Below are 26,870 nucleotides of genomic sequence, written 5' to 3' on the forward strand. Positions count from 1 at the left end.
CCCTGACCCCCAACACACACACACACACACACACACACACACACACACCTGTGCACACACACACCTGTGCTCACACACACACACACACCTGTGCTCTCACACACCTGTGCACACACACACACCTGTGCACACACACACCTGTGCACACATCCACACCGACACAAAACAGCTTGGCCAGAGCCACTCAGACTCTGGCCTGATCCTCCCTCCCAAAGCCACGGGGACAAAGAGCAGGGCAAGTGGAGAGTGCGTGGGGTGGTGGGCAGGGGTGTGCAGCACATCCCGCCTGCCTGGACGTGGCTGGGCCTCAGCATGTGTCCACCCTGCAGGACTCCTTCCCCAGCCCGAGGGCCTCTGAGTGTGGCTGACTGGCCAAGCCCAGCCTGTTGACAGGGCTGCTGGTAGGAGTCCCAGCCCCTCCTGTCCTTCCCCATCTTGCCCACAGGACCCCTCAGCAAATCCCACATGGCAAAGCGAAGAGGACAGCTGACCCAGAGGTTGACACCCACAGCCCAGGCACTGCCTGCCCGCTGCCAGGTAACAGGGCGGGGCCTGGGGGAAACTCCATGCACAGGAACGGCTTCCAGTCAATTGCAGAGGGGACCCGACTCCTGGGTCTGCCCCTTTCTTGGGTCTTGGCTGAGCTTCCCTTGAAAGAGCTGTGGTTTCGCTGGGCCCATTGGGCTCCAACATCCTGTGCAAGTCTTTGCTTTTGTGCATTTGGAACAGCCCCCCATGCCTGAGGCGAGGAGAAGCCCCATGCCAGGGTCTCTGCCTGAGGAAACCCCCCACAGCAGTAGGACCCAGGAGAGTCCATCCAGGTGCCTGGCGCCAGCTACAGCCCGGCTGGTCCAAGAGGTGAGGCCAGGGCTGGGTGAGAGCTGTGAGCCGCATTCAGGGGTGGCCTGGGGAAGGGCGAGGCAGGGCCAATGGAGGCAGGCCCCAGGCAGCCCCCCAGGAAGACCCCACCCAGCCCCTGTCCTCCCTGCAGGCTCTGCTTCGAGGAGGCTTGGACACATTGGCGGCTGATGCTGGCTTTGTCATGGCAACAGGCCACGCCCTGGCAGACGCCTGCGGGATGGAACCAGAGGAAGTGGAGGTGGCAGCCACCGAGCTACTGAGGGGACGAGAATGTCCCCAGGGCTCGGCCCATTCCTTGGGCAGCCTGAGCCTCAGGTCCTCCCTGGGCAGCCTGGACCAGCACCAGGGCTCCCGGGAGACCCTCATTCCCCCCAGGCCCTGAAGCCCGCACCTGGGAGCCAGCAAGACCAGTGCTGGGGACAGGTTGCTGGAGGGAGAAGGCTGCCCACTGCGGCAGCCTCGTCGTCAGCAGCTAAATGGATGGTCAGGAGCCCCCAGACGTCGGGAGGAAGCAGATTGACGGGCCCGTCTCCCCCCCAGACCAGGCGCAGTTAGAGGGAGATCGTCCCGTCCTTCAGGCTGGCCGGGTCAGTACAAGGGTCTGGCTGGCGTGAGGCCAACCCCAGCAGGACATTAAAGTGTCCCGGCCTGTGACACGGGCCCCTGGCCTCTGCTTGTCTCCTGTTTTGGACCTTCGCCTACACGCGTGCCCCCCCCATTCTCTTCCCCAGAACCCCTTCTCGTGGGCTCGGGGGGCCTCTGGACTGCTGCTCTGCAGGAGGCGGGTGGAGCCCACTGAGCACGTGTGGGTTCTCCTGGACGCCCAGCAGCCCCACCTCCGGTCACGCCACAGGGCTTCTCGCTGGCCAGCGCCCCGGCTGTGCCTGCCCGTGGTCTTGACTATCAAAATGGACAGGCTCCACGGCCCATCTTGTCCACACCAAGGCACAATGAGTAGCAGCGGCTGCAATTGGCCGAGTGCCTCCTTGTGTGACACCCATCACGCCCCACCACAGCCTTGTGAGGTGCAGGTGGGTTCCGTTTTGAAGACGTGGCAGTGGAGGCACAGAGAAGGCACGTGTGCCGTGGTCACACAGCCAGCGGGAGGCAGTGGTGACCCCAGCATGGCCCTTCCCCACTCGGCTGGTTCTCTCTCCTCTCCTCCCCTTCCTTCACTGAGCTGAGCCCAGAGCTCACTCTCTGACCGTTGCTATGGTAACTTGGTCCCCCTGCAGCCTCCTGCCACACCCCCAGGGCTCCTGGCTGCCCCCCAATGTGGTTGCCCAGGGTGGGGGAGGGGCTCACCGGCTGCCACTGCAAACCCATGGCCCCGCCTCCCCAGGCACCACAGCTTCCGGTCCCTTCCAGTGCCTCTCCTGCAAGTCCCCTCACCAAATGTCAGCCCCAGCAGCGTGCCTTCACCCACCCTCAGCGAGAGCCTGGCTTCCTCCTCCACCAAGAAACACAGGCCCCAGAAGGTCCCTCCCTCAGCTCCTGTCACCAAACCCCTGAACTTGCCTGCTTTGTCTCCTGCACAAAAGGAACAGATTGTGGAAGGATGGGTACCCAGGGGGCCGTGGGGGGGGCTGGCAGATTTGGGTGGGACAGGCCCCTCCTCCCAGCAGGGCCATCTGACAGACAGTGTGCCACAGGGGTTGGGGAGCCACCTTCTGTCACTTGGGGGCACTGGCCAGGGAGAGTGTCTGCCGGACCCCCATCTTCTCCCTGCCAGTTCCCTGCAGACTTGGGGCCTCGCTGCTGGGTGGGGAATCTGCTCAAAGGGGTTGGGGTGCAGCTGGTGGGAGGGAGGGGCACAAAGCCACCAGGGTGGGGACAAGGGGTGGCGCTCAGAGGGAGGGTGCAGGGCCCAGCTCAGGCCATCTTCAGAGCGGGAGGAGCCCCCTGGGGGGGCGCTGGCATCTCTCCGGGCCCTGCTGTAGCCGGGCTGAGCGATTCTTAGAGGAGGGACGTGGCTGCACCCTGTGAGGGGTCCAAAGCACCCACATCTTGGGAGCCGGACCCACTGGGATCCTATTCGCCTGCTCCCATACTGTGACAGCAGGCAGTTTTCAAGTGGGGTGATACTTCCTGTTTCTGCGGTGTTCATTGGAGAGCATGGACGTAACGCTGTAAGGACCAGGCCCTTGGTAAGAAGCCATTGCTTTGATTCGGTCAGTTGCTGGCTAGTGAGGAAGCCAGACATTGAAGGCCGAGCTCAGGGGGCCCTGGGCCTCTACGGGAAGCTGGGCAGCAGTGACCCTCAGCCAGGCCTCTCACAGGCGCTGGCAGGTCCCAGTGACAGCCGAGCTGTAAGGCCAGCTCTTCCTCAGGTCAGTGCTGGAGGCACAGCCCACACAGAGCTGACCTTGACCCCATTCTTCCGGCACCTGAGCCAGTAACATGCCGCTCTGCCGTGGGGCTGACAGCTTACAGTGCCATGTGACTCCCCACCTCACCAAGGTCCTATTGTCATGTCACTGATGCGGCTCCAGGGGCAAGTTCTCCTAGCTGGAAGGGCAGAGCTAGGCGTGCTCCCCAAGGGTTCTGATTCCCTTGCTGCTTTCTCCTGTGCCGTACATCTGTTCCTAAATGCAACGTGACATCCAGTTTAGAAAAGCAAGGCGCAGAAGCATCTTAAAAGAAATTTGCCATAAACACATGGGGCAAAATAATAATTGTGGTGTTGAACAGAAGTTGAAAATGCTAGGATGTCAGAGCAGTATGCTGGGGGTTCAGAGAACTGACCGCTGTTCAAGTAAGATGAACAAGAGATGCGTGGTGGTGAGAAGGGAACCCGAGACCCAGAGGAGGAAAGAGCCACGTCTACCCAAGGTCACTGTATCAGCCAGACTTCAGCAAGGAGCCGGTGACATGTGCAGGGGGCAGCGAAGGGAAGGCCGGACTTGGAGCTAAGCTGCACCCACTTCGAGCTGTGGACTCGCTTTAAATGGTTCCTGTCTTAGAATGCTGAGAGAAGACATCCATCCCGCCTAAGACATTAGGTGCCCTGGTCTTTGCAATGCCATCTATAAAGTCGGTATGATCTTTGCCAATCCCATTCTGTGATGAGAACACTGAGGTGCAGAGAGGCTCGGTCAGCTATCCAAGGTCGCATGGCCAAGATGGAATGCAGTGGGGTGTCTAACAGGAGCCGGCAGGCTGCTTCAGCGGCGGAGTACTTGTATGATTGTGGGGATCGCAAGACAGTCCCCTGACCCCCACCCCCTCCCAACCTGACCTGAGGCCCTTCCACACCCTTTCAGGCCCCAGCCCAACCACACTCCACCCAATGCCCCCTGCACACGCCACACTCCCAGGGGCCTCCACGCCTGGGGCCTTTCTGCCCTCAGCAGCCTGTAGGCAAGACCTCTCCAGCCACCCAAGTTAGTAAACTTAGTTGCTTCTTCCTGGTATTTTTGTAGCGCTTAGTAACTTTTGTCACGGCACTTGTTACACTGTGTCATGATTAGAAGTCCACAGTTTGCCTTTTCCAAGTATACTGTGCCGGTCTCAAGGGAGGGCGTTTCTTTATAACTTTGTATCCCAGGAAGGCAAAAAGGAAGGGAGAAAAGAAGGCAGGGATGGAGGGAGATAGGGAGGGAGAGAGACAAGAAAGGAGGGAGGGAAGGAGGGAGCGAGGGAAGGAGGGATGGAGAGAAGGCCAACGCACGAGGCCGCACCAAGCAAACTCCTAAACAGTGAACAGTTTGCATTAGATTGGATCATTGGAAATTGCCCATATTCTATCCCTTTTGTCTACAAAACGCAATTTTATAATATTTCACCTCCTATAATGAGGTTGGGGGATGCCCACTGCCCAGCGCCACCCAAGTACCACCACGGCCCCTCTGGGGAACAGGGCCCCCGCCTTCCGTTTTGGGGCAGTTTATAGGTGACCCGATCACATAAATGGGTGTGGCTGGGGCTCCCCAAGCCGGGGGCATCCCGTGCAGAGCTGTTCTCGGGCCGTGTTAAGGGGTGTGTGTGTGGGGGGGATGCTCTTAGCACCTGTCATCCCTGAAATGTCCCCTCTGAGAGGACTGGTCTGCAGGGGTGGGCCCAGCTCTCCCAGTGCCAGCCACTGTCAGGTTGACTGTCCAGTAGGACCCCTTTCTCTCTCCAGGGGACCCTGCGTCTGATCTTCTAGAACTGGCGTTTGATCTCCTCCAGGGCCTGGGCCCTCAGCAGTCTGGGGGAGGGGGATAGGAGACAGGTGATGGTCCTCCCCCTGTGGCCTCTTTCTAATTTGCGTTAAGACTTCAAACTCTTTGCTCTGCCCAGGCCTAGCTTCTTTTTGGCTTTTCCAACCTAGTTTGGAAGTTAAAGAGAAAAGAAAGTTCTTTTCATGCCCCTGAATCCTCACTAGTCCCTTCCCACTTCTCCCAAGGAACTGTGTCTCCAACAGCGGGCACAAGTGTCAGGAAATAGGGGCTGGGGAGAGGACACAGATTACATTTTCAAGAGATCGTTTCACCTCAGCCAGGGCAGACTGTCAGGGTGAAAGTGCCTTTCACACCCCCCTAAACCTCCACACAGCCTGGGATGCTGGCATACATGCTAGCCATGACATCCTCAGTCTCGGTGCATTTTGGGGTAACTGGCATTTACCAGGTTAACCTTGTGTGATCTGCACCCCCCACCCCACCATCTCCTCTTATTTTTGGTGTTAAACGCCCATGCGCTGACTACGCAGGGTCTGGCTGAGGCACGTATCTATTAAAATCCAAGGAATGATACGTCCTGGGGGACTGGGAACCCACAGGCAGGGTGGGCTTGTGTGTTAACCTAAGGGCCTCACCAGGGTGGCAGCCAAAGGAGGGGCTGTGGCCACAACTGCCTGGGAGGCCGCCTCCTTGTCGCCAGGTAAAGGGAGGGCTGGCCTCTCCCTTCCCCACTCCTCCTCCCAGGCCTGTGGCTTCATCTTTTTCCCTCTCCCTTTCCCAGGGTGGTTCCCTGCCTGCCGCTCACTGTGCCCTCTCTCTCCTTCTGTGTGTCTACCCTCCTCCTCTCCGCTCTCTAATTCCCTACCCCTGTCCCCGATCTGGTTAGGCGGGAACCCTCAATGAGCCCACAGGCCACATGGGGCAAGGCAGCCGGGTCAGGTGCCCTTAGTGGCCAGGATTCCTCTTAATGGTCCCCGTGACCCAGGATAAGCCACCAGCCACTCTGCACCTTCTTTTTGAGCAAAGAAGTTGGAACAGTTACCTTTTTAAACCAGTTGAGTTAGAATTAACAAACAACAAATGGCCCACATTCAAACTGTACAATTTGATTATTTTGGAAAGATATATACCCCTGTGGGACCATCCCCACTGTGAAGACAAGTATCTGCCACCCCAAAATGTCTGGTGCCTGTTAGTGATCCCTCCTCTGTCCCCACCCCTCACCCCCAAGCCTCCTGGCAACCACTGATCTGCTTTTGACCCTATAAATGGTTTTTGTTTTCTAGACTTTCGTATCAATGGGATTATATAGCATGTGTTCATTCAGCATAATTCCTTTGAGGTTCATCCATCGTGTGTTGATAGTTGGTTCTTTTAATCACTGAATAGTACTCCCTGGCATGCTATACCCCCGTTTATCCATTCCTCTCTGGATGGACATTTGGGTTGTTTCCACTTTGGGGCTGTGACAAAGGAAGCTACTGTGGACACGTCTCCGTGTGGACCTACGACTTCTCTTCCGCAGCTCAGCAGCTGCCCCGTGGATCCTTCCTTACCCTTCACTGTAACCCGACACAGGATGAAACAGGAAACCAGCTCGCTCCATGCGAACCCTGCTCCACCCCACGCTGTGACCTTGGGCCACTCCTGGTGTCCTTTGTTGGATGGGGTGACCTTGTCCCCACCTCCTGGGGCTGCTGTGAGCATTCCGTGCAGTATGGGTCTGAGGCCATCGGAAACGATCGCAGTTATTCCTCTGCTTGCGCCTCTCAGAAGAGCTGTGCGATCCCCAATCAGCTTCCTCTAGCTGAGCAGTTACCCAGCCCTTTGTGGTGGCCCTATTCCACGGAGGAGTAACTCGGTCCCAAGGGAAGGAGGACGTGACCAGGTCAGCCTTTGAGTTTGGGGTTAACACAGGTGTGTCCTGACGCCCAGCTCGAGGACTGGTTCCTAGACGGGTGACGGGCAGTGGTGCTGGAGGGCCTGGCAATGCTTCTAATTGCTTACCAGGGTGTCATCTGAAGACCCTGAGGGACCAGAGCCGGCTTTGAGCCCCAGGGAGCTAATAGGAAATCACGCTCAGTCGTCAGCCCCCAGGACGCAGCAATCTGGAGACTGTCAAAACCGTAGTCCAATCATGGGGGGTAGAGACAGGTGGAGGCCGAGAGCTTCCACCTCCTACCCTCCTACCTGCCCCATACGGCTCCAGGTATCCCAGGAGAATCAGAACCCAAGGGCCTTCTGTGCATCTTAGATGGAGGGGAGAGTCCTGGATGGCACGTAGGCCCCTTGGCATCTTTTCATTGGTCAAAGTCAGTCACATGGCACAGCTAACCTCAGAGCGAGGACACCAAGTCCTGTGCGAGCCAGAAGGCAGAGGGTGGAAATACTTGGTGGGCAGCACTAATGACTGCTACACGAGCCAAGTGACCTCTGAGCCTGTTTCCTCTTCGGCAAAATGGGGGTAATCAGCACTCACCTCAAAGACTGTTGTGAGGATTAAATAAGAAACAATGTAACATCCTTGGCCCAGGGTATCACATGGGGCGAGTAAAATAGAATTCAGATGTCCCTGCAGACAGCCCCCCGTGAGCTGAGACCAGGGGTGTCGTGGACAGCAGACATCAGCACGCCAGGCTCCTTCCTGCCTCTGCAAACCCTCACCCTGGCTGATGCTCCGTAACGCCCGCAAACTGGCCCCTCCCACTTCCCAGGTCAATGACGACTTGGGCCGGGCAACCTCATGGCCATCCGCCTCCCCCAGCCTCAGCCTCATCCACACCCGTCTCAGACTTCCTACTTGCCAGGGGACCTCACTGTGACGTTAGCCCTCTGTCCCCGTAGAGGACGGGGCCCACAGAAGAAGGGGTAGGTCCATGGACATGGGAAGGGGTTCGTATCTATTTTGTGCTGAGCACTGTACTGGATGCCTGACCAGGGTGACCTCACTGCGACCGCATAGTAGCCCTGCGATGAGGTGAATGTGGGTGTCTTCATCTTGACAGGGAACCGATACGTGGGGCGGGCACACAGCCGGGAAGTGGCAGAGCTGGAATTTGAACCCAGATCTCTGCGACGTGGAACAACACCCTTTGGCTTCTGGACTGTCTTTTGTCCGTTGGTACAGACTTCACTTCTATCTGGATCATAAACTCACTTACAGCCTGATCTCACATGTTTGGCCTTTGAGTCCTTCATGCTCTTGTGGGAAGTGCCCTGTTCTGGGAGCGTGAGGACCATGATTTAGTCCCTGCTCAGCCCCCAGCTTACTGTGCAACTTTGGGCAAATCTCTCTACCTCTCTGGGCCTCCGTTTCTTCACCTGAAAACGAAGAGGTTGAATGATGGCCCTAGTGAGAACTATCCACACCTGCTCCTGCCTCTGGCCCCAGTGCTGTGTTTGAGCGCATTGCAAAGGCCGGCGCAGAGCCTGTTTGAGGTTCCATGGAGAACTGATTAAACCTTCAGTAACTTGTGAAACCCAAAACAGGTTGGTTGGTTTACGACTGCGGGGTATCTGTGATCCATGGCAGTTCTCTCTCTCCCTTGCTATTTATAACAAATTCTGGTTCCCTCTACAGCTAAGTTTGTCTCCTTTGTAACAGAGGACGTCAGGCTAAGCCTATGCCTCAGCTAAGATCTGAGTCTGCACCCCAAGACCCTGTCTGGGGTCCTGAGCGCCTACACAGACAGATCTGAGCTCTGTCTCCAGGTGGGTGGGGCTGCACTAGCTGAGGGCAGGATGGGCTCACACCTGCCTCCCATGAAACCAAGTACAGCTGCCGGGGTGGGGCTAGGGGTTAGGGCCCGAGTTAAGGACTTCAGGGCAAAGCGCTGATAGCTTCTGCAAATGCCAATGCCTGGTGCTTATCCTAAAGAAGATCAAAGAGAACAGGAGTTAAGGTCAGACCTCCCCTGGGGACATTTCTAGGGCCTAAGGGAATCTCTCTGGTGTTTTGGTTTGTTACTGAAGGGCTGCGCCTGAGGGAGCTGAGCCAGATGGCTGTTCCAAGTCGCTGCTGAGTATTTTAATCACAGTAGCGTGGGAGAGTCCTGCCTTGGAGAGGCCTCCCTGCTCCCCGCAACTCCCCCAGGTTCCCATCTGCCCAGACGCCCACAACTCCTGTCAGGAGAAGTGATGGAGACCCAAGATGTCTTGGGGGAAGGGCCTCAGCTCAGGACAAGAGTGGGGCTCAGGGCCAAATACCTTAGCGCGCCCCCCGTTTCTATCAGGCAGAGAGGGAAGGGTTGGGGGTGGGGGAGATATGGGGGGGGACTGAAGGAAGGAGGAAAGAGGAGAGCTGGAAGGAGGTAAAGGGAGTGGGAACAAACCAGACACAGGAGGCCTGGCTGTACTGAAGCAGGACAGAGACCCAAGGGACGGTCCCAGGCTTCCAGTAACCTGCTCGCCTAAACCTCTCCAAGCTGTGTTTAAGCCTCCTTCCTGCCTCATGGGCCCCATTTGACCTCTGTGCCTAGTTACCACCTCACCTCTGAGGAGCGGTGACCAGGGGTCAGGGCCCAGAGCTGCCCTGCCTTTGCCTGGGAGCCCAGGAGGGAGCTGCTGCAGGGCTGGCGTAGCTGGCCTGAGGCCCTGACTCTGGGGGGCCTGATTTTCTAGCCCCGGTGCCCCCCCCTTCTCCTGACTGACTTCCTGGAGGGATGGGTGGTGGTGGTGGCGGCGGCGGTGGTGCCCGCGGCAGCGACTTTGGCGCCGTTTCCCAGCAGTGAAGCTGTGAGTCAGAAGGGTCTACCACTCTCAGAAGTCAGAGGGGACTTCCTGGAGGCAGGAAACCAGAGTTGAGCCCCAGAGAAGTCCAGAGTCTGGTGGGTGGGACAGCAGCTTTATAAAATGCCGGCTGCCATGCAGGAGGGCTACCCTTGGAGCAAAAGCCTGTGCCAGCCCAGCTCCCCTCCCCTGGGCAGCTGCTTGAAGGTGACATGGGGAGTCTGGAACCAGACACATCAGTTCAGATCCTGGATCTGCCGTTTGTGTGCTGGGCGAGGCAGTTTTTTCTTCTGCAAACTGAAAGGAATTATAAAGCCTAGCTCAGAGGCTATGAGAATGAAATGAGAATATGCATAGAAAGTATCTTGTTCGCGTGTATGGTCTAAACTTGGTGTCTCCCCACCTGTTTCTGGTTGATGGATGGGGAGAGAATGCCCAGGGTCTGAGGCCTCCACACTCTGCTGGCCTCTCGCTCTGGAGGGGTGACATTCTAGCCCCAGGGAGCGCTTCCCTTAGGTTCAACGCTAGTAAAAGGTGCAGGATCCCACCAGGACCTCTTTCCTTCCCCACCTCCACCCTGCTGGTGGTGCTCCTGCTTTCCATCAGGATGGGAGAAGGGCTGATTTGCCCCTGAAATTTGCCCTTGAAATTATCTTTGCTTTTGGTTTGCTCTACTAAGGGATCTGGGCTACTGGGTGGAGTAGCTCTCTGTGGGGGTGGGTGGGGGAAGGACGGGGAGGATGGCACCAAGAGATGCATCCATGCTCGGACCCTAACCCGCACCCTTGCCAAAGTCTCTCACATGCTTTCATCATCTGAGGGTGATGCAAGAGGTTTGGAGCCAGACTCCCCATCCTCCCCTCCCCCAGAGAGCTCCCTTCACATCTGGAGCCGCAGCTGGGTCCTCCGCTTGGGTCCTGTCCAGGGACGGGAGCTGGCTGAAGTGAGGGGAGGGCGGGCAGCTGGTGAGGGGGCCTGTGACTGGCCCCAGTGTTGGGCATTGCGATGGAGGGTGGTGCAGAGAGAAGGTGCCTGGGCCCAGCGGGAGGAGAGATGGGCTGGAAACGGGACTGCCACTTCTCACGGCTCTGGTCTCCTCCACCACGGCTCTGCGCTTCAAGCCCCCAGGGCTCCCCTGGTCCTTTCTGCGCACAGAAAGGCAGCAGTACCCTTCCCTTTTCCCCACCCACCTCGCCCCCAGCACCTACCCAGCTGCCCCCTTTGTTCGTTCCTGTCCCAGGAGCAGCTCAGGCCTCCCACCCTGGTCCTCTCCCCCAGCAGCCACAACAGGCAGAGTGTGAGCCCAGGGCCAGGGCGACCATTGGAGGGTCACAAAGGTCTAGCTGAAGGGAAGAGCCTAAGAGCCAAGAGAATCCCCCCAAAGATGAGCTTCAGGGCGCTGCAGGGTTGAGGTGGAGGGGATCTTAGTCAGACGTTAGCAAGAATCTCCTTCAATAAAGGTCAGCAGAAGGGGAATAATCTTCAGTAAAGGTCGGCAGAAGAAGAAATGCAGAAGGGAAGCTAATCGCCGTGGGTGCTTGGAAGGGAAGCCACCACCGGGAGACCTGGGTTCTTACCCACGCTTAGCCACTAACTCGCCGTGACCTTGGGCAGTTCCCTCTCTGCGTTCCAGTTTCCTCATTTATGAAACGGGGGTGCCCTTGAGTTGAGGCTCCGCGCGGCCGGCTTCTCAGTGCGCGTCCGTCCTCCTCCCGGACCCGCCACTCCCGCAGGCCCCCGGCACGCGGGCGGACGCGCGCCAAGAGGTCCTTTTAACGGCTCCAGCCCCGCCCCTGCTGTCGACTCGGGCTTTCGATTGGTGGGCCGGGCCGGGGGCGGGACTCCAGGGCCTGGGCCGGAGCTCCGGGCGGGGCGTGGACCGAGCCGGCCCCCGCCCCCTTTGTCCGTGCGGCAGTGCGCGCGGGTGGGAGGTGTGCGCGCTGGTACCGTGCTGTCCGCTCGCTGTCATCCAGCTCCCGCTGCCGCCCGATGGCGCGAGGGGGCGCGCGGGCCCAGCCCCAGGGAGCCACCCCCGGCCGCGGGTGACCCTCCTCCTGCGCCCGCGAGCATGTCACCTCCAGCCACCGCGGCCCCCTCCGTTTGCAGCGCCCGCGCCTCCCGCCGCCGCCTGGGGCACTGGCCCCCAGACCCTCGCCCCTGATCCACGCCCAGAGCCTGGCGCCAGAGGGCCATGGCCGGCCAGGGGGACTGCTGTGTCAAGGTGGCCGTCAGGTAGGGGCCGGCGCGCGGGAGAGGGTCTTGGGCTTTGTGTCGTGTGGGCGCGGGGCCGCTAGGTCCGGAGCCTGCACTCCCGAAGGAGGGGCTGCGTGGGCCCGGCGGGCCGCATGGAAGGTGGCTTTGTTTGGGTGGTAATTTCGGGCCCCTCTTGGGAGCCCTTAATAATCAGAAAATCGAATAAACAAGGAAATCCGGTATTTCACACCCAGCCCTGGCCCCGGCTGAGCGTCTGTGTGTTTCCTCTTCGCCTCCCCACTGGGCTACTGTCTCATACCGGGATGCCGGGGGAAATTTCCCCTCATCCGCCCTAGCTGGATGGGTCTGTGCTCTGGGTCCTGCCAGGCAAGGCAACACCCCCGGCGGGAGCCGGCTGCAGACAAAGATCAGGGCAGAGCTGGGACGGTGCCGTGCCTCTGTGGGGAGGCAGAGGACCCTGCTGGCCCTGTCCCAACAGGACATGGGGCCTGGGGACAGAGGAAGAGGTGTACCTGGGGTTCCATCTCTGAGAGGCCGGAGGGTATGCCACATGCCTCCTCCTTAGGCGCTCAGATAAAACGGGGTGGGGAGGACCTCAGGACTTATCTGGGGTTTGAAGTGACTCCCTGACCACCGAGGTGGGGAGAGGATGAGGCTCAGGCTTCCACTGGGGGGAAGACACAGCTGAAGGGCAGGAAACACTGCGAAGTGGAGCCATGGGTGTCCTTTGTTGGGTTGGAGATGCTTTCCCCCACACCTCTCTCCCTGTTTTTGTTTTGGGTTTGTCTCTCTTCAAGGGGTCTGTTGGTGGGACAGTGACAGTCTGGGGCTGCCCGCTGAGCAGAGGTGGTGGAGAGGACCATCCATCTGTGCCCAGCGTGTGTATGGGGCAGGGGGGGTTCTGGAGTCCAGGTCTAGGGTGGGTCTCTGAGACGGGTGTTGGGTGACCCAGTTTCCAGGAACCCAGGACGTCACTCTAGATAGGGTCAGAGAAGACTGTGGAAAGGTGTGCCCCTTCCTGCCCCAGGGCACATAACCCAGAGAGGAGGGGAGATCGCTGCGCAGGCTCTGAGGTCCAGGCAGGGAGGTTGAGGTGCCCCCGCCCATGCACCAGGCTGCACTCGGGCACCATCAGAGCGCAGCCTTGGGACCTGAGGAGAGAGACAAAGGGGAACCCGCAGGTGCCTGCTGGGCGGGCGGGGTCAGGCTGCTGCCGCTGACATTGCAGCAGGACGCTGTGGAGGTCGAGGGAGGAAGGTACAGGGTGGGGGTGGGAGTGAGAGATTCAGTGTGGCATCTGCAGATGGGGGGGGCGCTCTGGGTGCACGGAAAACGAAAATGAAGCCCCGCCGCTCCACCCACAGGGAACCAGGACTGGGAAGGCAGGGTTCAGGGTGGCCTCCCAGGGGGGCTCTCCTTTAGACACCATCTTGAGGAGACAGCCAAGCAAGGCCCCCTCCACTCTGTCAGGGTCCCCAGACTAGACTGGGGTATGACCATGGGTGGGAAAGCCCCTTGGGGTTGGCACTTTGTGTAGAGGAGTGAGGAAGCCCTGGTGTGCCCTTCCCACCGCCACCACCAGAAGGTCCCTCGGGCACTTTCCATAGAGAGGGGCTGGGCCTGCCACTATACCCCATTCTTCACGATGACCGGTGTCATCTCTGCTTCCCACTCAAATCATCCAGGGAGATCTGGGTGCCCCACTCCTTGCCTTGAGCTGCGGATCTGGGTGAAAGGGTGAGAAGAGAAGACTATCAGAGGAGCCTGGCTTTCAGGGCTCCTAGGAGGTGTGGGCCCCACCCACCCCAGTCCGCACACACGCCAGCCAGACCTCAATGAGCAGCCAGCTGTGGAGGGCAGACAACGCCTGGACAGAGCCCAGTTTCTAATCAGGGAGCTGAGGACAGGCTTGGCCTGGAGTTGGGGTAGGGAGCAGACGGTGCCACTGGGGTGATGTCCGGGAGCTTCTCTGTGCTCTTGGATCCCCTTCTAGCCCCATCCCCACCCCCGGAAACCTCTTGCCCCACTAAAGGACTGGATGGTGGCCTGGGGCAGAGTGGGAAGAGCCCAGGGTTTGATTGCTGAGGACCCAGCCCTGGGTGCAGCTGTCTTTCTGACTTTCTGAAAGTCCTTTCTTGTGTCTAACTGAAGTGCTTTCTGAGTCCCCATGACAACTTGTGGGGAGCCCTGGGTCCTGCCCTTGGGACGGGGAGGCCAGGAACAAGACAATGAGACAGACTTGGTCTGCTGTGTCGTGTGTGTGTGTGTGTGTGTGTGTGTGTGTGTGTGTGTGTGTGTGTGTTTGGTGGAAGTATTCTGGGCTGTTAGATGAGGTGACAAGTGCCAGGCCCAGGGCTCTCGGCCTGTAATCTCCTTGGGACAAGGATCAAAGCTGGCTGTCTACAGATCACCAGAGAAGGCCAGGCTGAGGGAGAGCCAGAGGAGGAAACTTTCAGCACCTGGGGCTGTGGGATACGGGGAGAAGGTCTAGGTGTGAGCAGACCCCAAAAGCCCCACCCTGGAGTGTGGTCCCTCTGCTCCTGAACCCTTTGTACCAAGAGGCTCCCAGGCCAGCGCTCCAGTCTGCCTGCCATCACTTTATCCATTAATCCCCTTGCAGATAAAGACCTAGAGCTGCCTGTACCTGGGGTGGGGGTGGGGGGAGCGCTGGAGAGAGGTGAGCTGAGCTGTGATCTGCCCCAGGCTGCAACTACTGGGGCCTGACCAGTGGGGGAGAGGGGAAGGGGGCGGCGGTTAGGAAATGCAAGCTGGTAAAGTTCGAATTGGGGAAGGAAGCCAATCACATGGTGTGTTTATTTAAGACCCTTTCAAGCCCCCAGCTCTGAGCCTCCACGTGAGGGCAGTGCCAGTGGACCTGACCCCTCCCCCTTATCTCTGCCTGGTTTCTTTCGGCTTCCTTCCGGGCAGTCAGCTGGGGATGGGAGGCCCCTCGGCCAGCCCCATATGTATCTGTGGACCCCACAGGGGTGAGCAGGGGCTGGGATGGGGCTGTGGGAACACCACCAAGGACCCAAGGGACAGTTAGGTCGCACCCGCCCTCTCCCACTCGGGTTCTCTAGCTGCATGCGTTTCCCCAGCTCCGGGCTACTCTGCAGTCCTGGTGAATGTCTGAATTTCGAATCAAGAGAAATTGATTGGGGGCAGAGACTGGAGAAGACAGAAACAAGGGTATAGGGGGGTGTATGGGGTGTCTTCAGAGTCCCACCCTCTGACCCCAGGCCAGTCAGGGCCAGGCAATGCCAGGTGTGTCCCGTGCTGGGCAGCTTACAGGTCTGGGAGACCAAGGCCTGACACAACCTCCTGAGTACTTGGTGGTGGCCTCATGCTGCCGACACAGGGCTTATGTCACCACAAGGAAGTGGAGTGTAGTAACCACAGGCCCCGGAAACGTGTCCCCTCCCCCACCCAGCTAGCCTGTCTGATTGGATCTCAGCTTTTCAAAACCTCTCCAAGTGAGAGGTAGGGTGGGGCTGGGGGAAGTGGCAGTGGTGACCCTGCTGGCACCCTTATTCTTACAGCTATGGGGGCAAAGGGTGGGCCGGGGGCCCACACAGTCCATCTGTGGGCTGGTCCTGGGGCCTCATTCTGTTGGTCCGTCTGTGACTATTAGGTGAAATGCAGAATTCGCCTCCAATGCATTGATCGTCTGTTGATGGCACGCTGTGGTGGAAAGGAGACTGAACAAGGGGGTGGCTAAGCCATAGGCCTGACTCCTCCTGTGTGCCGCACAATGTACTTTTGTCACCCCGCTTCACCCCGCTGGAGCCCCAGAGGGGACTGAGGTTATTCCTGTTGGAAATGCAGGAGCTGCATTTGGTGGAAGCCCATCAAAGTTGTGGGGAGGCTGCGTGGGCTTCCTGCAGGCTGCTGGTCCCCCGGAGGCCAGAGGGAAGGTGCACTGAGGGGAGCTGGCGGAGGGACGGGGCCCAGGCCCGGGGTGGCGGGGAGAGAGCTCACTGCCCTCTCAGGCCAGCCGCCTGTTGCTCGGCATTCCTCAGCAGGGGAGGTCCCCAGGGCCCAGTCCCCACGAGCTGTCCCCATCAGATGCAGATGCTGTCACAGCTCTGCGCTCTGGGCGCTCCCCACTCTCCTGTCTCCCGGGAGGTCATGGGAAACCCCTGCCAGATGCCCAGAGATGGGGGTGGGACAGTGAGTGACGCTGGAGCCGAGCTGAGCAGGGCTCTCTGGGCGGGGCTGGCCTCTCTTCCCAGACGACAGAGGACTCAGATGGGTGGCTCACACCCCGACCCGTGGGGCCAAAGGCCTGTTGGGGGTCTGTCCAGCTCAGGACAGGAACAGGCCCCTTCTCGGCTTTCCTCACACCCCCACTCCCTGGGTCCTGGCACGTCACCCCATCCTGCTTGCCTGCTTCCTCCCCCTTCCCTGACTCCTCCATTGATATCCTGACGCCCTAGAGAGCCATGGACAAGGCTGCCCCCAGGTGCCCTCCCCTGTTGACTGCCTGTCCCTGGGCATCTCTCAGAAGTCAGTGGCCAGCACCCTGGGATGAATGGAAAGAGAAATGTCAAGGACCTCCCCGAGGGAGTGGGCCAGAGTCCTGAACGCCCGGCACCCTGAGTGGACACCCCAAGGCTTCCTTGGGTTTTCTTGGAGTGTGTGCACCTCTGCCCCATGCTCTGGGGCGGCTCGATGACAGAAGCCCGGCAGAGAGGACTGACAGATTCCTTTCACCAGGCCTGCCTGCGCCTCATTAACCCACGCCCTTTGACCCCATGGTACAGAGCCTTCTTGTCTGGGGGTTCAGATCCAGTGTGGGTCTTTTCTATGAGGGCAGCTTCAGCAGGGCTGGGCAAGTGGGAGGGCAACAGGGCACTCTGGCTGCCACAGGGCTCTGGGGCTCTCCCTACACTGCACCCCAAATGGGATCTTGCCACCCTGCTCTAGAGAGGACTGGCCTCTGTGGGAAGATGCCTTCTCTGGGCTAAGTCAGCTGAAAGCCCCTGGTGTCTGCGAGCCAGACTCCCCTGGGAGCAGGGATCCTGCTTCCAGCCGCCCTCCCCGGGCCTGGCAGGCTGCCACGGGGAGGGGGCGATGCTCGGTGAAGGGGGCTGTCCACGTCCTCGTCCTTTGCTGCAGAGGAAGCCGCCTTCCCTGGGTGGGGAGCAGCCGGCTGCTCTGAGCTCCAAGTTCCCTGGCCCCAGGCCTGTGCTTCCTCAGTGCACATGGGAACCACTGTCCCAGCCGACAACTCCTGGCATTGTGGCAGCTGCTGGCAGGACGAAGCCAGAGGTCTCTGAGGGGTCACCTTCTCCGGCCACCCTCCCTCCCTCCTGGTCACTCAGCAGGATCCCCCATGGATGGGTTTGAATTTCATCTGCACCATCACAAATCGTGTGGCTTTGGGCTTGTGAGGTTCTGAGACTCAGTAACGTGGGGGAGATGCATTTCACGGGGCCGTCCTCACACATTACAGGGGTTCCCTTGTATATGAGCTTGACGCATAGGTTCTCAAAAATAGTGGGTCTCAGCCTTTTCAGGAGAAGCATGGGTGTGGAGACTGCCCAGAAGAGGCCGGAGCGACATCAGTGACGATGATTTCAAGGAACAGGGCTGCAGACGGCCAGGCTCCCCTTCTCAGGCTTAGCAATATGAGGCTGGAAGTCCTTCTGCTGGCTTATCTAAACCCCGCCTGCTGTGGCCCGGTCGCTGAGGAGGAAGAGCTGGTTGGTGGCAGGTCAGAGCCTGGCTCAGTGACTCAGTGTGTCAGGCAGACTAAAGGTCACGGGCTGCTTCGTGTCTGTCCCCTGCCCGTGTGCATGCACGCAGCACACACACACACACACACACACACACACACACACACACACACACATATCCCTCCATGGTGGAGACACAGTAGCTTGGAGCCAGGCCTGCTGATGTGGGCAGGGCATGACAGGCGAGGTGGTGGCATCCAGGCAGCCTTCGCTCTGTCCCTCACGCTTGGGGACAGCTCACCCCAAGACAAGGCGATGACCCGCCTCATTTCTCCATCCCTCCTGGGAGGTCCCACTAACCTCTGGGGTTCCTTTTCAGGGTTCAGGGAGGTGTTAGGCGTCCCTTAGGAGAAAAGAGCAGACAGGCTTGTACCCCTTGGGGCTTTTCCAGAAGGGACTAGTTACATTCGTTATTTGGGCCAGTGGAGGGGTGATTGGGGTCCAGGTCTCAGATTCTTCTCCAAGCCTTTGAGGTGGCCCCCGGTGAGAGGGGCTCTCTCCGCCCGGAAGTCCCCGAGTGCGCATTACCCACAAGTGGGCGTCTGTATGCACACAGTTCTCACGAACTCTCCTGGGCTGATGGCTGCTAAAGGTGGTCTTCCCGGAAGACCTTCTGACCTCTTAGCCTTGTAAACTTCAATGGAGTTATTTCATTTCTCTCTGAGCCCTCATTCGCAAATTAGGGGCAAAAAACACCCACTTTACGCCTAAATGATTTGTGTGCAACGCGTCCTGGGTACAATGTGTGGCTGAGAGGCAGTCCTGCTCCCTCACTGTGGTGGCGGCTGCTAACTGGGGGAGCTGAGGCAGCAGCAGAGGTGGAGGGGTTCCAGGTACCAGCACCGGGAGGGGTGAGGAATCGCAGACCGCAGACCGGCTTTGTAAGAATTGTCTAGGATTCCAGAACAGTTCTTGGCGAGTTATTTTAATATCACAGCCCGTTCCCTCTCAGTGAGAAGTAAGTCTTTGCAAAGAGAAAGAGCCTGGGCTGCACCCTCAGGAGCTCAGGGTAAAGATTTGGGGGGCAGGTCAGTTAGGAACCAAAGGAGGGGCCCTTGCCAATGAGAAGCTGAGCCAAACCCCAGGAGCCCAAGGTCACTGGGGGGGGTGATTGGTGGTCTTTGTGTGTCCTCACTGAGGATGGGGTGGCTTGACGTCCAGCTGGCCCCATGCTCGGAGCCGTGGAGTCCCGTGTGGGGTCTGAGGGTCTGGGCAGCATACCCTTTGCAGAGGGAGTTTTTCTCGTTGGCATTCTCTCAGCGTCCCTGGGCCAGCCCTCCCCATCTTCTCTGTCGTCCCCTTCCGCGTCCTGTCTTCCTGGCTCCCCGAGGAGCCTGGAACTGCTGAGCTCAGCTCTTTCCGCAGGCACTGAGCTGGGGGTGGACCCTGAGCTGCGGTCAGTCAGTCAAGATGGTCCCTGCCACGTGCTCGTTTCTCTGGTGGTGGGGATGGGTATGAAAATCACCGCGTGGCCCCAGCTCCCCCTGAGCTGTGCACAGAGGAAGCCCAGGAGCCCCGCGGGTGCCAGATCCTGCCTCTGAAAAGCTCTGGCCGGTCTCTGTGCTCGCACCCGGCTCCCACCGCCCTCAGGCTGCCGGCCGCTGCCAAGTGGCAAATAGACGGGGCTCTGTTCTGGGAGATTCTGGGCCTTTCTGAGCAGGCTGTCCACCCGGCCCCTGCAGGACCTGGGAGGAGTGGGGCTCGGGGCAAGGTGCCCTCAGGAGGTCCCTGGTCAGAAATGACACTGGATGTTTGTTCCACAAAACTTCATTGACAAAAGCAGGCCACAGTTTGCCAATCTGAGTTTTTCAAACGTTGCATTGAATTCTGACTTATCGTGATTACGGAGTTGTTCATGCCCCCGTAAACTTTGTACTTGAGGTGAATGCCTCACTCACTTCTCCCTAGTGCTAGGTCTGTGGTTTCCTTGGAGGACCCCGGAAACTGGTTTCCATCCCTGACCTGCCACCCGCCATATCCCCAGGGAGGAACAGGGCTGTGAGTGGCTCCTGTCTTTCCTTCCCCCGCCCCCCAGTCTGGGGCTGGGTGGGGGCTGGGCAGCGGCTGGGCAGCCCACAGACGTGACCTCACCCAGGTGGGGCCTGGAGGGCAATACAGCTCTTAGAGAACAAAAGCTGGGAAAGGTCGTCTAGCTGACAGCAGGAAGGGGGCAGGGGCTTGTCAAGGACCCTGGTCTCTGTCGCCCTGCCCTCTTGTCTCCTACCTGAGGAGCACGGTTTAGACTTCCCCACTGGGCAGTGTGGTGGGGAAGGAGCCCCAGGACACGGGGACGAGCCCTCGATGATTGGGACAGCCGGTGCGCGGCCGGTGTGTGTACAGAGTCCTGGCCTGGCGGCTGAGGTGCTGCTGTGGGAGGTTTACTTAAGGATTTGGGGATTGAGTTTCCCAGAGGAGGCAGCGGGGGAAGAGGCAGCGCCTGCCAGCCAGCCGGAGCCCATGCTCACCATGCTCACGGGGCGCTCGACTCGCCAACTTCAAGCCTCAGTGTTTCTCTCTGGAAAATGGGCTTTGAAGCCCCTTGCTCACAGCATCACTTAAGGGGTCCCAGGGTGGATGCCTGACCCACCCCTCAGCTCTGGGACCCCAAAACCTTGGAGTGCCCTCCTCTGCACCCTCTCCCACTGCTCTCATCCTGCTCCCCTGTTCCTGGCTCGCAGGCTCCCCAGTGGTCTGGGGGCTGCTTGGTGAAGGAGGAGTGTCATTCTCACTGATGGGCGGGGCTGCTGCCCCCCGCTCCCCCTGTCTCCAGGGACCCTGATTCGATTTCCTCCGATCACCAGCATTGCCATCTGCCTGGGGTAATTAAATGGTATTTGAATTGGATCCAGAAATCCCATTGCAAGCAGCCCACACGGTGGGGAGGGTGTCTTCAGGAGCTGGAACTGGCCAGCAAAGCTGCAGGGTCCCCAGAGGCTGCCCACGTCAGGCCCCTGGCTCACGTGGGAACACCTGGATACCCTGGGGGGGAAGTGTGTGGCCCTGAGCCCACAGGCCCGGGGCAGAGCCAGGCCTCAGCGGCCAGCCCTCCAGACGCTGCCCCGGGCCTGCGCTCCGGGTCATGGCCCTCCTCAGATGGCTGGGGGCTGTCCCCAGGATGTGAGCTGTTTGTCCCCTGGCACCTCCTTTCCCCTCCACATGCTGAGCCCTGTCCCTTGACTGCACGGTAGGGCAGGGTCATTGAAGACATAGTGTGCACGGCCTGGATTCAAACCCCGTCTGCCCCTTCCTGTCTAGGCACCCACAAATGGCATAGTCAGTGCTTGGACACAGCCTGGCACACACAGTGGGCACAAGTTGTCAGCTGCCACCGTCAGTGGTGGAGGCAAGAGCCTTGCTGGCCTTGACGTCTTCCTGGAGGGTCAGGCGTCTGGTCTGGTGAGCTAGGGGCTGCGGCTCCCATCCCAGTTGGAAACCAGTTCGGAGCTGGGGGGACCGAGAAGCTGGGTTCTGACTTCAGCTTGGCTCTGGACAGTTGCACGGGGTGAATGGGGGTGGTGGTCTCCTCTGGTTTCCATCCTGTTAGCCTCCGTGACGGCAGAGCCCTGACCTGTGCGAACCTGTTCACATCTGAGGAAAATGCTTCTGAAGAAGACACCCTGGGCCACCATCTGTAGGAGAGCTGGGCCTGGTGTAGCTGACGCCCCCACCCCCACCACGTCCAGGGCCTCACCCCCTCCCTGTCCCCACAGGAGCAGGATGCTGACACAGAGGCCCTGGGCCCTGGGTGGGTGGAGGCCAGCCTGGCCCTCTCCCTTCTCTTCTCTGGATAAATGTTGGCTTAGGCAACGCGGCCTGACAAGCAGGTCATTGTCAGCACCCAGCGGACGGCAAAGGGCTGGCTTGAGTGAGCCCAGGAGCAGTAGGACCTAACCCGCCCCCTTTACTTTAGGCGTTTGGGGGGGTGCTTTCTTCCTGCCAATCCCTCCACGCATGCTCACTGACTCCCATCTGGTTGCCATGGCGACCTCGTCATGGCAATGGCTGCTCGGAAGAGGGAAGAAGGAGACCATGGCTGGCACCCCACTCAGCCCTGATGCCAGTTTTCTTCCTTTTTCCAGGGGAGCACCTGTTCCGTGATCTGGGGTGTGGGCCCCTCCTGTGGCGGGCTGGTGTCCCTTCTAGAGGTCCCTGCCCATCTCAGTGAGCGCGAGCCTTGACCTGGTCTGGCCACTTTGGCTCCTGCAGAGGAACCACAGCTGGTTCCCAACACTGTCCCACCAGGCTCTGGCTTCCGGACGGGGCTCCTGAGCGGGAGGACACTTGCAGCCTGCAGGCTTTGGCACAGGCTCTGGCCTCCTCCAGAACTTAGCCTTGGGGAGCAGCCAGGCCTGGCCCTCCCAACCCCACCCCGGCCCCAAGCTTTGCCTAGGGCTTCCCTCGCAACCAGGACCTGGGTTTGGCTCTGTCACATCCCATTGCATGACCTGGGGCAAGTCGTTTATAGTGAAGAATGCATGACTTCACTTATGCGAAATCCTTTTAACACAGGTCCCACATAGAGTGCTCAGTGAATGGTAGCGACTGCTGTTTGGGTGATGTTGATGTTATTTCTATGATTATTATTGTGTTATGACAAGAGCTGCCTTTGTCGTCGGGGCGGGGGGTGCCTGAGCTTCCTTCCTTCTCCTCCAACTTGTGGGCGCTGGAGCGGCAGGGGCCACGGCGGCCTGGCTGGCAGAGGGGACGGAGGGCTCACCGGCCTCTCTGTTCCCGGCAGGATCCGGCCACAGCTGTCAAAGGAGAAGATTGAGGGCTGTCACATCTGTACGTCTGTCACGCCGGGGGAGCCCCAGGTGCTTCTGGGGAAGGACAAGGCGTTCACCTACGACTTTGTCTTCGACCTGGACACCTGGCAGGAGCAGATCTACACGAGCTGTGTGAGCAGGCTCATCGAGGGCTGCTTCCAGGGCTACAATGCCACCGTGCTGGCCTATGGGCAGGTGAGCGCGCCACTCCATAGGCCTCGTGTCCCCGTTGCTGGGACAGCACCCACCCTGATTGCATGGGAGATGCAGCTGCAGTCTCATGTTGTCTGCGGGTGCCGCACCGCGCTGGCTGTCAGCCAGAGTGACCGTCAGAGCGGGTGGCTTTGGGATCAGGATGGGGCCAGGGACGCAGGCTGGGAGGTCACGGAATTGGGGGGTGCTGGCTAACACCTCCCTCCATCTTGGCTATGCAGACGGGGGCCGGGAAGACGTACACCATGGGCACCGGCTTCGACACGGCGATGGCTGAGGAGGAGCAGGGCATCATCCCGAGGGCCATCGCCCACCTCTTCGGGGGCATCGCCGAGCGCAAGCGGCAGGCGCAAGAGCAGGGAGTGCCTGGGCCTGAGTTCAAAGTCAGCGCGCAGTTCCTGGAGGTGCTTTGGCCTCGCGGGTGGGCAGGAAGGAGACCTGGGGACAGCAAGGCCATGGGAGTGGGGCTCTCCTGCAGGGCGGTGGAGTGGGCCTAGGGAGCTGTGGAGGTAATGAGTTCCCCACTGCCGGAAGCATCCGAGCAACAGCTTGGCACGGTGAAATGCTCTGAACGGGACTCCTGTGTCAGATGGAGCTTGAGTCAGTGGGGTTACAGGGTCTCTTCATACCCGGACTCGTTCTCAGCGAGGACACTTACGAGCCATTGGGCAAGTCATTTCAGAGCTCTGAACGACGGGGTGATGTGTCTCCTTGGGGGGGTTGGAGGCCGACATGGCAGCACACACCCAGCACATGGTGAGAACGCTGGTGCTCGCCCATCCTTCCGGCCTCCGCTCCGTCCCTCCGAGTGGCCTGCCCTGTCCGTGTCTGCTGAGGGCCTTCCTGGCCCTCTGAGGCTTCTCTGACCCCAGGAAGGAAGGTCCTCCAGAAGGGCCTGCCTCTCTGGGACAGTGTCAGTGCCGAGGCCCAGGATTGTGCAGCTAGGAGCTTTGGGGGTGGGTCAGAGGGGCGTCTCAGAAGGGTGTCTGGGAAGGCGGGTGGACATGGACCTGACCAGGCCCCTCCTCTGGGACACGGAACCAGGCAACTCTGGTTCTGAGCATGTGACACCACAACCCCAGCTACACAACCCTCTGCTCTGACTGCAGCCCTGTCCAGGTCACCAAGCCCCACCCTGCCCACCGCCTCACCTGTGTTCCATCCGTGTACACAGGGTGGCTGCTTTCCCCTTGGGGGACTCTCTTAGACTTGAGAGTTTTTCTTTGTCCTTCTGGACTGTTGCTTCTGATGGAGTGACTGCGTGTGTGTGTGTGTGTGTGTGTGTGTGTGACCTGCTCTTGTGAATCTCTGTAAGCTTTCTCATCTCATCGTTATCCTCCTTTCTCCATCCTGTTGCCATGGCGATCCCCAAAGAGCAGGCCAGTTCCTAGAAAACCCATGCCAAAGGGTGAGCCACAAGGGGTTAAACGATGCCGGGTCTGTCCCAACAGACAGACACCATGGCACCCACATCTGCACCAGTCCCTTCCGTTTCCTCTTCCTCTTCCTGTGAGGTATTTCTGTCCCTTTAAGGCCATCAAAGCCTCGGATGTCTGAGGACGGCAGGCTGCCCCTTCCCCGTACAGGATTCTTTTGGCTGGATCACTTTCCCGCTGCCCAGCTCCCTCCCAGCCTGGAGAACATCCCAGCCCCTCAGCAGGTGACACTTCCTGCTGGAGACCCCAAACGCAGGAGTGTCCAAGGCTGAGACCATCCGAAATGGGGCGACTGCTCCTGGCCAGGCCACCTCCCCACCAGGTCTCACCGGGCTCTCCCCAGGAGGCCAGGCCTTTTCTCTCCTGAGCAGAGTGCAAGGCACACAGACATGTCACCTCGACCCCAGGGACCTTCGGGATCAGGGCGCTGCTCCCACACTCTCCACTGAACTCTGCTTTCCTGTCCCTCATCTGGAACCATGTCCCCACCCCCTCTCTCCAAGCCCAGTGACATAATAGGATTGGCCCAAATCATAGTCCAGTCTTCCTCGTCTTCCTCATCTACATCTAGGACCCGACAGCGCTGGTTCCCTTTGGGTCCCCAGCCGTCCGCTGTAACTGAATGCGTGTACCTTGGGGAGTGGTGGAGCAGCTGCAGGGTGGTCCTACCCACGACCCAGCTGTCTCCACCTTTGTCCAGGAGAAAGACTGTGGAACCCAGAACCCAGAGGGGACCGGGGTTGGCAAGTTAACCGCCCAGAGCCTCAGTTTCCACATCTGCAAAACAGAGCTTTTTTGTAAACATGAGAAGAGTCCTGGGGCCCCGGGCCACAGCCATGCAGACCCAGCAGCTATCTGCTTCCCGCACAGCTGTACAACGAGGAGATCCTGGACCTGTTTGACAGCACCCGTGACCCCGACGCCCGCCACCGCAGGTCCAACATTAAGATCCACGAGGATGCCAATGGTGGCATCTATACCACAGGCGTCACGTCCCGCCTCATCAGCTCCCAGGAGGAGGTGAGCGGGCACTGGTGGGCGGGGCGGGCAGGGAAGGCGGGGCGGCGCCGCAGGGTCCTCACCTCAGCCCCCTCTGCAGCTGGTGCAGTGCCTGAGGCAGGGGGCCCTGTCGCGCACCACGGCCAGCACACAGATGAATGTGCAGAGCTCCCGCTCCCACGCCATCTTCACCATTCACCTGTGCCAGATGCGCCTGTGCACCCAGCCCGAGTTGGTGAGGACCCCCAGGGCCCCGTGGAGGGGCAGCTCAGGAAGGCGGGAGGAGGAAGGAGCCAGGTCATTGGAGCCGCGGGGGGTCTGGGGCCCCCACGTCTCAGGCAGCCTTCTGTTGCAGGTGAATGAGGCGGTGCCGGGACTTCCTGAGGGCACGGCTCCCACGCGGGAGTATGAGACGCTCACGGCCAAGTTTCACTTTGTGGACCTGGCCGGCTCCGAGCGGCTGAAGCGGACGGGGGCCACCGGCGAGCGGGCCAAGGAGGGCATCTCCATCAACTGTGGCCTGGTAGGCGCCTGGTGGTCAGCAGCCCTAAGGCCCGCATGGCTCTCTAGACCCTTCCGAGGACCCAGGACCCACAGCAACCCAGTCCTCCTTGGGCCTCTGGCCAGCGGCCGGCCAGGGCACCTGTGTGTCACCACAGTTGGGCCTTTGATCTTTCACCCTCACCCTTGCCCCCAACGTCCCAACTTCACTAACTTATCATACCTGCCTGTAAACCCTCCCAGGGAGCCTAAGGGCCGCTGGGGTCAGCGAGGCAGGTGCAGGCAGCTTGGGGGCTGTGTTGTCCCTCCCTGAGTGCTTCTCGAGTGCTGGAGTCTGTCTCCCACAGCTGGCTTTGGGCAACGTGATCAGCGCCTTGGGGGACCAAAGCAAGAAGGTGGTACACGTGCCCTACCGGGACTCCAAGCTGACTCGGCTCCTCCAGGACTCACTGGGGGGCAACAGGTACTGGCCAGCACCCAATCAGGGCGGGAGGCCAGCTTCCTGGAGAACAGGGTTTGAGGGTTTGGAGTGTGAAGGCCCCGGGACCGAGGAGACCGCCCCACTCCAGGCTGTGAGTTTGAGACACAGAAGCCTTGACGTACCCATGGCCTTCGGCCAATATGGTGGACCGTTTCCTTATCGGCACAATAGGGAGGGAGAGTCCTCCAGGAAGTGACAGCCGGATGCAATGATAGGTGGGCGATGCTAAGGGCAGAGGGCTGTCACTCTGGCACTGACACGTCACGGCCCCCCGACATTGCCAGTGCCTGGTCTGTGGGTACCACCCTTGCCCAAGGGGTTCAGTTCCCCACATCCCAAGTTCTGCCCTGTGAACACTCAGGTCCTCAGGGCAGCAAGGCAGTGGGGGAGGGGTGGCGCAGGAGCCCTGCTTCTGGGGCTCGGCTGTGCCCTTTGACCCTCAGTCCACCCCAGCCAGACCATCATGATCGCCTGCGTGAGCCCCTCCGATCGGGATTTCATGGAGACGCTCAACACCCTCAAATACGCCAACCGGGCACGCAACATCAAGAACAAGCTGGTGGTGAACCAGGACAAAACGAGCCAGCAGATCAGTGCTCTGCGGGCTGAGATTGCACGCCTGCAGATGGAGCTGATGGAGTACAAGGCGGTGAGCTCACCCCGGCGCTCGGCCTCTGGGGCTCAGCTCTTATGCAGAGGACACACGCTTGGCCGGGTGTTTTCATGTCTGCAGAACATGCCGTGTTGGGCCAGATGAGACTCCTTGATGG

General features: G+C 59.7%; 2 protein-coding genes across 7 annotated transcripts in view; both read left to right on the forward strand.

The window, feature by feature from the left end:
- Positions 1–1,529, forward strand: part of CACNA1S (calcium voltage-gated channel subunit alpha1 S) — a 48,012-nt gene extending 46,483 nt beyond the window's left edge. For both annotated transcript variants that reach the window (XM_033099661.1, XM_033099660.1), the window contains 3 exons: positions 446–537; positions 730–858; positions 992–1,529. In XM_033099661.1, coding sequence (XP_032955552.1) covers positions 446–537; positions 730–858; positions 992–1,243 — 473 coding nt within the window. In that variant the 3' untranslated portion in view covers positions 1,244–1,529. The remainder of the gene's footprint in view (positions 1–445; positions 538–729; positions 859–991) is intronic.
- Positions 1,530–11,669: 10,140 nt separating this feature from the next.
- The window catches only part of KIF21B (kinesin family member 21B), a 39,434-nt gene continuing 24,233 nt past the window's right edge, over positions 11,670–26,870 (forward strand). For all 5 annotated transcript variants that reach the window (XM_033099518.1, XM_033099519.1, XM_033099515.1 and 2 more), the window contains exons 1-8: positions 11,670–11,984; positions 22,443–22,665; positions 22,905–23,087; positions 24,990–25,139; positions 25,219–25,353; positions 25,474–25,641; positions 25,967–26,082; positions 26,554–26,749. In XM_033099518.1, coding sequence (XP_032955409.1) covers positions 11,944–11,984; positions 22,443–22,665; positions 22,905–23,087; positions 24,990–25,139; positions 25,219–25,353; positions 25,474–25,641; positions 25,967–26,082; positions 26,554–26,749 — 1,212 coding nt within the window. In that variant the 5' untranslated portion in view covers positions 11,670–11,943. The remainder of the gene's footprint in view (positions 11,985–22,442; positions 22,666–22,904; positions 23,088–24,989; positions 25,140–25,218; positions 25,354–25,473; positions 25,642–25,966; positions 26,083–26,553; positions 26,750–26,870) is intronic.

The sequence above is a fragment of the Rhinolophus ferrumequinum genome, chromosome 27 (genome assembly GCF_004115265.2).
Source record: "Rhinolophus ferrumequinum isolate MPI-CBG mRhiFer1 chromosome 27, mRhiFer1_v1.p, whole genome shotgun sequence".
NCBI lineage: Eukaryota > Metazoa > Chordata > Mammalia > Chiroptera > Rhinolophidae > Rhinolophus > Rhinolophus ferrumequinum.